This window comes from Erigeron canadensis, chromosome 1 (assembly GCF_010389155.1).
Source record: "Erigeron canadensis isolate Cc75 chromosome 1, C_canadensis_v1, whole genome shotgun sequence".
In the NCBI taxonomy this organism is placed as follows: Eukaryota; Viridiplantae; Streptophyta; class Magnoliopsida; order Asterales; family Asteraceae; genus Erigeron; species Erigeron canadensis.
In genome coordinates, this window is record NC_057761.1 from 29,496,417 (window position 1) to 29,507,053 (window position 10,637).

The 10,637-nt window shown below is 34.1% G+C and overlaps 1 protein-coding gene across 1 annotated transcript; it reads right to left on the minus strand.

The window, feature by feature from the left end:
* Positions 1 to 5,284: 5,284 nt before the first annotated feature.
* LOC122589266 lies at positions 5,285 to 5,800 on the minus strand. Its single transcript, XM_043761538.1, has one exon. The coding sequence runs from the start codon at positions 5,798 to 5,800 to the stop codon at positions 5,285 to 5,287; it is 516 nt and encodes a 171-aa protein (XP_043617473.1).
* Between the last annotated feature and the right edge of the window lie 4,837 nt (positions 5,801 to 10,637).

Consider the following 10,637-nt stretch of genomic DNA (forward strand, 5'->3'; position numbering starts at 1 on the left):
ACGATATGTTTCAAGTATTATTGTTATTTCCACATGATATAAACATGCAGGTTCTGGAATATTCGATATAAAGCTAAGGAAAATACCTCTAACGGTAAAAAGAAGATTACACACATGAGATAAATCTTCAACACGCAAAGAAGACTTAGTCTACCAAGATAATCAGACTCTAATCTGATTTCAGCATGAGGAGAATATCTTCAACGGCCATAAGACTAGTCAAGATATGCTCCAACTTTTTATTTTATTGAAGACCTGGAAGATCCCTACAACTTCGAATAGTTAGTTAGTTCCTAGGTCTATATAAACGAATAAGGCTGATCGATCTAGGCATTTAATCTCGTTCTACTTTCTGCTCACTATACACTTATTCACACACATTGCTCTTATTTCTTTTTCACACTTAGATACATCGATCAACCGAATTCCATCATTTGTAAACATTTAACAAGCATTCCCTTAATTATCTGCACATAAAGATGGAACCGAATCCCTTTATTTATGGATAATTAGTTCCTTTCCTTTTTTCTTTGCCCAGCGTCTGATGTTCTTTCGTACCGCAACGCATTTTAATAATGCTTCGTGTGGTTCGTTCTACGTATCGCAAGGGGGATACACCATCACATGGGGTCAAAAATGCCTTCTTGTAAAGGTTTCCATCCATCAACTTGTATTGTGGGGCTTTAATTCTTATTTTCCTTGCTTCGTTTTCGTCCTCTGGCAGTATTCCGCTCACCAAGTATTCGGTTATCGGGGTCATCCAGTTTTTTCCCTCTTCTTTAACTAAATCATGCACCTGCTTCTCATATATAGATCTTTCTTTCAGGACCTTTATTAGTACTTTCTTCCCCAGGTGTTCAAATGTTAATGAGGCTAACTTGCTCAAAGCATCGGCTTTTTTGTTTTGATTTCTTCGTATGTGCTCAATGTCGAAGCTTTCAAATTGCTCGATTAATTCCTTTGTTTTTCCCAAATATAGCTTTATGATTTCTCCCTTAGCCTCGTATTCTCCTTTTACTTGGTTGGCTACCAGCTGGGAGTCTATGAACGCTTTAATGCTCCTGATTTTCATATCCTTGGCCAGGTCCAATCCTGCTATCAGTGCCTCGTATTCTGCTTCGTTGTTCGTTGTTTCAAACTTGAATCTTAGGGCATATGTGTATTCTTGCTTGTCTGGGCTTACTAGGCGTATTCTAGCCCCGCAGCCTTCTGAACTTGACGCCCTGTCCGTATATAATTCCCAGGTTTCAGAATCTGCTTCTCTAGTGACTGTGAGCGTAGTGGAGTGGGTTACTGAATTTCCTGTTTCTTTTATTTATGTGATGAAGTCTGCTAGTATCTGTCCTTTGACTGCGTGCCTTGCCTTATACTCGATATCATATGCTCCCAGCTCGATTGCCCATTTTACCATCCTTCCAGATTTTTCTGGCTTTGTTAAAATTTGTCGTAACGGCTTGTCTGAGAGTACCACAATTGGATGCCCTTGAAAGTACCTGCGTAATCTTCTTGCTGCGTGAACAAGTGCTAACACAATTTTCTCCATCTCTGGGTAGTTTGCTTCTGCTCTTTGCAGTATTCTGCTTACAAAGTAGATTGGCATTTGTTTCTTGTTCCTTTCTGTTAATAAAACTGCGCTAACACATTCAGCGGAGGCTGCGAGGTATATGAATAGGGTTTCTCCTTTCTTGGGGGATGTCAAGGTGGGGAGTTCTGCTATGTGCTTTTTCATTTGTTCGAATGTTTCGTCAGCCTCCTTTGCCCATTCGAATCCTTTTTTGGCCCTGCAACTCTTTAGCGTCTTGAAAAATGGCAATTGCCTATCCGCTCATTTTGAGAGAAAACGACTTAATGCTGCGAGTTTGCCGTTTAGGCTTTGTACCTCTTTTACTGTCTTTGGAGCTGGTAATTCGAGTATCTTGTTTACCTTAGATGGGTTTCTTTGGATTCCCTTATCTTAGATATCATACCGTAGGAACTTCCCACCTTCCATTCCAAAAGAGCATTTTTTTGGGTTAAGCTTCATTTTTATCTTCCGTAGTGTGTCGAAGGTTTCTTGGATATCTGTGAGTAGTTCTTCCTCCGTTCTGCTTTTGATGACCATGTCGTCTACGTAGACCTCTAGGTTTCGCCCAATTTGCTTGTGGAATGCTTTGTCTACGAGTCGTTGGTAGGTTGCTCCTGCATTCTTTAATCCAAATGGCATCTTTGTGTAGCAGAATGTTCTTTTGCTTGTGTGGAAAGATATCTTTTCTTCATCCTCCTTAGCCATTTGTATTTGATGATATCTGATATGTCCATTTATATAGACATTCCTAGGGGTGTTCAAAACCGGATATCCAAAAATTCGGATATCCGAATTTCGGATAGTGGTTTTGGTCATCGGAAATCCGAATTCGAAATTTCAGATATCTGAAAATCGGGTATCCGAAATTTTGGATTCGAATACCGGATTATCCGAATATCCAAAATAATAAAAATATCACTAATTGCATAATCAAAACTTTGTTACCCATCAGCTGTACAAGAACCATAAGAAATTGAACATTAATGATGATAATAATAAGCACATTTCAATTATTTCTTGTAAGTGGTAACCGAATCCAAACAAAACACTATATCAATTCAAACAAATTAATACACAGTGAAGTAATAATAATTACTTTCACAGAAATCAATCATTTGATATTTGTTGGTAATAAAATATTAATTAATCAATACAGAAATAAAAACAAAATATCATAAGCTAAAAAACACAACAAAGAAAGTAATAGTGACAATAAGAGAAAAGAAAATTGATGGTAACTTGTAGACTTGTAGTGAAAGATTTCTGCAATGGTTAATTTGGAGAAGTGGTAGATGGCAGAGGATAGGGTGGGGTGGAATTTATCTTTATGTTTTGGCGAAGAATGGGTGAACGACATTATGATATACATATATTAAAACTTGAAAACGGCCCATCAAGTATAATTTTATAGCAGACCCAACAATTAGCAGCCCAAGTATATTATTTTATCTGTATATGCTATGTAGATTTCGGATATTCGGATAATCCGAATATCCGAAATTTTTGAAAACTTCATCCGATATCCGAATCCGAAAATCCAGATATCCGAATTTCGGGTATCCGAAAATCCGGATATCCGAATTTTCGGATAATTTTGGATCGGATTTTCGGATATTTCGGATTGTGGATTCGGATTCGGATTTTTTGAACACCCCTAGACATTCCCATATCGTTTCTAAGTCGTTTTAAGCTTAATTATGTGCAAATTACATGTATATTTGATGCTTTGGTGGTATTGTTAGTGGTTGCAGGCTTAGAACAGGTGAAATGGTTAGAAACGGCTTTCGGATGACTAAAAGATGCATTAGGATGGTTCATAGACGTGTACGAGTGAAGACGGAGTGAAAATTACAAGTTTTGGCTGAAAACAGAGCTGGTGCGTCGTACCTGGAAGGTTGGTGCGAAGCATATTTTGATCAAAAAGTTGGAAGATGTGAGAAAACAGGGAGGTGCGACGTACCAACCCTGTGGTGCGTCGCATATCGGGCAGAGATATTTTTGGAAACAAGGCCAGGTGCGCCGCACCTGATGCTTGGTGTGTCGAACCTGGAGGTCGGTTTGTGAAGACTTTTTGTAAACTCTGTAAATACAAGACCAAAACCCTCCCATTCGACAAACATTCACTTCCAGTCGATTTTAGGGTTTCTTGAGGCACTTTTTAGCAACTTTTACGTTCTCCAAGTTCCAGGGGTTGCTCAAGGGATTCAAGGCATTCAAACATCGATTTTCTAAGCTTTTCATTCTCTTTCGCATTTTGGTACAAGATGTTTACTCTTTCTTTTACTATTTGTGATTTATTTATGATTATGTCTAGCTAAATAACTTCATCATCCGCTGAGATGAAGTGACACATTGAATAATGGTTGCATAATCTTTTGAATTCAAGTTGATTGTTAAACGTTTTGTCGTAATCTTAATGTTTTGAGTTCTTGTGTTCTTATCTATTGATTCGTTGATAGTGTATGAATAATCTAGAGGTATCCAGGTTTAGGAGTGCATTGTTCTAGTTAATTGGGTACAATTAATAGGTGTTGACTTATGGTAACAAGACAATAAACGGCAATAGATAATAGAATTCAAAGTGTTAACGGTTTGGTAAAATCGATAGACAAGATTGTTTACAATAACAATACAAATTCGTCAATTTAGTAGGTCTTGATAGGGAAGGTGGTCACCGGAACTTAGGGATTGAATAATTGGTTAATGGGTTGGATAGGGTAATAAGCTAGGTGCGCAACTAGTGAGTTCTTTGTTCTACCTCGTTATAAAGTCAACAAGATTGAATTGGTTTTAACATAGATGCAACCTAAATAATGTGTGTCATGGAGTCGAAGTGGATGATCTTTTAATTTTATTTGATATTCGACAATTCTCTTTACGTTAAATTATTCGGAATTTCTAACTCTTTCAATCAACTAACTTTTCAACATAAAACCAAGATGACGTGGTGTCTTTAAAAACCAAAATCTTTTTAACTACATAAAACTCGCTAGCTCTTTGTAGTCTCCGTGGAACGAACCTTTACTTACTTTAATCTATATTGCATACAGATGGGTCCACTGCCCGATTCTATGTGGTATTCGATTCGGAGTATTTTTAAAGATTTTAATTTAACTAGATTTTCACACATCAATATCCTTTATATGCATCTAGGAAACATTTCCATTTATGTTCTGCTAAAGATTCAACTTTCCAATCTATTTTCGGTAACGGGTAACAGTCTTTTGGGCATGCCTTATTTATATCCGTGAAATCTACACACATTCTCCAGCCTCCGTCTCCCTTCTTCACCAATACTGGATTTGCAATCCACGTAGGGTACGTGGCTTCTCTTATGATTCCGGCCTTTACCAGCTCGTCTACTTCTTTACATGCTGCCTCATCTCAATCGTTTGATAGACTTCTTTTCTTTTGCCGTACGAGTTCCATACTTTTCCATTCATTCAGCCTGTGCTCCGTAACAAAGGTCTATTCCCCTAGGGTGAGCACTCTGGGGACCCCTGTCATACCCGTGTATTCCCATGCGAATATGTCGATGTTTTGTTGTAATAATTTTTGTAGCTTCTTTTTGAAATTTTCTGGCAGCCCCTTCCCTATGGTAATTAGTTGATCCGGAAAGGCTGGGTTCACAAGTACCTTGTCATTGTCATTATTCTTACTAGGTGTCTTCATTTCTTCTGGTTCCTCCATTGACTTTATGACTTTGTTAATTTGCTTTGTCTAATCATAGCTTGATTTTATTATTCCCACACCAGATTTCGTTTGGAATAGTACCATAGCGTGGACCGTGGAAGGTACCATTTCCATTCGCTGAATTGCTGGTCTTCCCATGAGAAGGTTGTATGGTGAGGCTGCTCGCACTACAATGAAATCTAGGGTTTCTGTTCGTGCAAACGGAGGGTTCCCCAGGGTAACGTCAAGATCTATTTCCCCTAGGGGCCACACGCGGTTTCTGGCAAATCCTGCGAGTGGGCCTGTGGGGTTTGTCATTCTTGCCTTTATCGTCTTTGGTAATTGCAGGAAGCAATGTTCATATATAATGTCGCATTCGCTTCCGTTTTCAATATATACTCTTCGTACCGCAATATCGAATATCTGTGCTTGTATTATCAATGGATCTTTGCTGGCTTTTTTGTCTTCCAAAGCGGGAAAACATAGATCCCTTGATTGGATTTCTGAGTCTTCTGGATCTTTTCGTTTCGTGCTTGCTTTGCTAGAATTTGTGTCGGCATACATTATTGGGATCTAAGTGTCGAAACAGAGAATCTGAGCGTTCTTGTGTGATTTTTGTGAGAAAAATTTTCTGGATTTTAACCTTTTTTGGTGTAGGTTGTGGTGATGAGTAGCGATGGTCCCGAGGATGGCTTCAGTTGTTTGTACACCGGTCTAGGTTAGAAGATTTGGGTGTTTTGGTGGATTGGACGGCGATTCCCTGTTGGTAAGAGTTTTTTTCCCTTGTACGCCAGTTTAGATGTGTCCAGATCTCTTAGGGTTTTTCCGGAGATCTAGTATGTGCTTTTAGGGTTTTCTCGTAATGAGTCTCATAGTCATAATTTAGGGTTTTTCCTCCTTTTATAGTAGCTTTTTCGTGGAGAGTAAGTCTTCATACGCGTTTCTTATCTTTGGCAACAATCTCCCTTATTTAAGGAAGTGATATGATCATATCTTTTCAATGTTTATCTTCTTTAACCCGGGCTGCGTAATACCTTAGGTGACTTATTAGCCTACTCAGGATGAGGCTTTATCCTGGGTGACGGTGGGGTACACCATCAATAAGAATCAAGTAAATCACTTTATAACGTAATCCCAAACACCCTCTACAACTATTTTTTTTTTAATTCCTAAATGGCCAACGAAACCAAATTTTATTAATCATCATCAAAATCTATATATCGAGGTGATAGTATTCTACTCCTGTCAGATTAATACAACCACGGAGAAACAACAAATAAAATGAAAACAATAACAATGTCCAGCCAATATATATACATCTATATTTAAAAAACCTCCGACATAAAAGTTCTTACAACTATTTTAAATGACAAATATATTAAATCTAAATATAAAAAAAAACAGATTATAAATGAAAAAAATAATTATAACAGCACCTAACTTGGTGTTGCTAAAAGCACCAATGTTTTGTACCCTCGTCTAATTAATAAATCTTGAAACTTCATCCACCGAGATACAATGATTGATTTGACATAATTTAAAGGAAAATGATTCGTACTATAGATTTTATCTAAACTTAGGTATTGTCACTTTAAAAAAAGTTATAAGTTAAACCGTTAAATTTGATAAACATACATAGCCCCCTGAATTTTACACAACCTCCCCTGAATTTTACATAATCTCCCTGCTTTACTAAAAATATTTACTGCATACTTTACTTAACATTTCCCCTAATTTAAAATATAGGTTAATCCAAGTTTTAGCCCTATGTTATGTAAAAGAGTAAAAGGTCGATCTAGCAAACACTTGTAATATAATCATATATTATACTGTATCACTATATTATATATGTAATCTTTTATCTCAAGTTGATTAGAAAAATGAAAAAGTGTAAAGCTTAGTTTATAATAATAACTTTAGAGGATCTCAATCTTAAATTTTTAGCTGTTAGTGGATAAAAAGATATGGCCATGAAACAATGCATTGAAGAAAAGTGAAAAATAAAACTCACCAATAATTTTCAGATATTATTTTAGGGTCTATGGGGTCGAAAGAAAGATGAGATTAATGGCAATTACTTTTTAAGTTCATTCCGATGTTTAAAGAGACCCAATCTTTCACACTATATTTTCTTGAGTTTTTAGAGATAATGAAAAGAAACTCAATAATGTTATAGTTTTTCTTCTTGAGCTTTTTTAATAGATGGAACTAAAATGAAATGAAATGGATTAAGTTTTTTATAAAAATTTTAGTTGAAATATAACGCGAGAACTATTTTCAGCGATACATTTTCTTTTACTTTTTTTGTTCACTTACACATGTGATAGTTACGTTGTATAGTTTTCGTAAATATTGACTCTTTTTATTTGCTTACACATGTGAAAATGACACCTATTTATTGTCGAAAGTATACAATTTAAACATGTGTAAGGTCCTTACATATGTGTGTAAAACAATATTATTCAAAATCAAATACATTGATTTACACCTGTGTAAATAAATAAGAGTCACTATTTACGAATATGTCACCGCATAACTTTCACATGTGTAAGTGAACAAGGAAGAGGAAAGGAAAATGTAAAGCTGAGAACGATTATTGCTTTTTTTTAAGTTCTTAAATAATTCTTCCCCATACGCACTATTTATTATGTATGTAGGATTGTTGGTTACTTGTTTTTTTTTCTTTGTGGATAAATATATAGTACAAAAATCCTTAATATTGCCATGATCTGAATACTATAGACGGAATGAATATGGTGATAATTAAAATTGCTTTGAGAGTTCTTTTCTCCATTTTGAGATTTTTTATTATGATGTTTGAAAACAAGCCATTCAAATCATTATGACAATGTTACAGAGAAAACGAAAGCCACTGAGTTTTTGACATCACAAATCCTCACTTGTTAGGACGAGGAATCTTTTTATTATCCCGACACACATAAAATATAGACAAATTAAAATTAAAATAAAAAAAATTTAATCCTTCTAACCAAATAGCCTAATAATCCTTCTAACTACGAGATGATGACATGAAAAAAATCAGGAGATAAGATTAGGCTAAAGAATTATTGGATACCACATATCACTTTCTTAATGTATTAGGAGAATTAATAAACTATTTGGATAAAAAAATTTATCATATTCCTTAAAATAATATATTTGACTAAACAAGATCTAAAACGGAAATCATAAACTCCGATGGTTATTGACTAAAAGTAATTATGTATTTAGTTAGAGGTTTTCAGACGGTCTCGAATTATAGTGAATGAGTAAAAATCATTACAAGGGTTTAGTTAATTGATCCATAAGCTATTGTACATTTTGTGAAGTCAAATATTAGCTATCTGATACTCTTTTCCGTTTTCATTTTAAATATGTTAGTTTGATTTTCTGATTTTTTTTTTCAAGTTTAATAGTAAATGATTTTTATGTGTTATATAACATTTCATATAAAATATATGGACTGAGATTTAAATGTAATGTTCGTTAATATAAGTCTTTAACAATTATTATATATTAAAAACGTCAAAACATTATGGGCAAAGTTAAAAGAAAAAGAGTTTCAAAATTATGACATTTAAAATTGAACAATGAAATAAATATAAATATATATTTAACGTTCTTAAAAATTCATTTAAAATGAATTTTAAGTTCGCTTGCTACACACTAGCTTATGCCCTACACACAAGTTTAGTAAGACTTCTTTTGAAATGAGAAAATCAACCATCTCAAAAAACTGAATGTTACGCTTAACATTTAGCGGTGGTTGAGATTACGGTTTAAATAAATTATCTGATTATTCTCTTTAAACCACTTCTAAGATGGTTTAGTACTTTAGTGGTCATGAATCTCTTTATTAAAAAATTTTAAGTTTGAATTTCACAGTACAAATCTTAGAGGTGACAATGAAAAGGTTTAGAAACGATCACAAGATACTTTATTTGAACCACGTATGTCCATAAAAAAAAGAAAGAACTCGCGTTTTTCTAGTAACTTGATTAGTAAGATCCTCTTTTTATTACCCATTTATGTTAGAATATGAGCACATAAATATATAACAATTCACGAGTCCGCAGCGGAAAGAAAACTTATATGTAATCAAATTAATTTACAAAGAGAGAATTGAAACGTTTACCTTTGCGCAAAGCTTCCAATAATATTATTAATAATAAAATTATTATAATTTAGGATCTAAAAAAAAACCCATATACAATCGCACACTTGACACCCCTATGATATATGTTAGTACCCGATCACGAACTCACCACCTTTGTGTTAAAAGATATTGCCGTCGAATGAGAAACCAATACCATAATTAATGCTATGTCATAACATTAATTAACTATAGATATAAGTCCCACGTATAGAACTTGATACGTAGGATATATAGTTTCTTGTTTTCGACCGAGAGAGAAGGAATCATATATTTAAGATTTTTACAAATCTAATTGTCATATAAAATCCTTAAAGCTTGACCCTTATATATAGGGATAAATATTAGGGTTTAAAACTTGATGGACAAGTTTAGTCAAGTCCTAAAATCCCTTTGTATTTTTCAACCCCCTATTAGTGTACAATTAGGAAACTTTTCAATTTACACTTTAATCCTTCTCTTTTAGTTAATAAACATTTAAACAATCATTTATTAATCATTTCGTGATCGTATTAATTAATATATTATTTTAATATACTACTTAATAACATAGAATTTACGTGTCATTTTGTGTGACCCCGTAGACTTAAATTATTACCAGACATGTGATTATATTTAACATGATCACACTCCAACAATTTATGTGTTTGCAATTTTTAAGTAATTGTCTGGCTGAAAACTGGAGAGCTGTAGGCCATGAAAGGTTGAAATGAATCAATTATACGAAGCTTCGATCATTAGTTGATTTCAAGTTTTGGGCTCTCGAATGAGGTTGAATGGTTGACACTTGGATATTCATTTTGGGCCCGGTCAAGAACATGAGTCCAATTAAACAAAAAGATTTATCAGAAAAATAATTTTATTTTATTTGCATTTTTTCTTATTATAAAAGGAAGGTATTAAAAAAATCAAAATTTATCCCACAATGTTAGGCCATTTTTATTTATATACTACCAGAAGAATAACTGCACAATACAACGACGATGTCAGTAACGATAACATGAGAATGTAGTGATTGGTGTTGGTGGTAAGTATTTTAGGTTATTGATCTGAAATGATAGTGTAGTTATTCGAAAAATTCAAGAGCAGGTTTTATAGATTAACTTCATTAAAGATATATTCAGTTGTAAGAGAAAAAAATTACTCATAGTAAAGATAAAGATACAAAATTTGAGTATATTCAATGCTACATATATAACTTGTGAGTTATGATTACAAGTTATCATGTAAACATTTATTTAATTAATT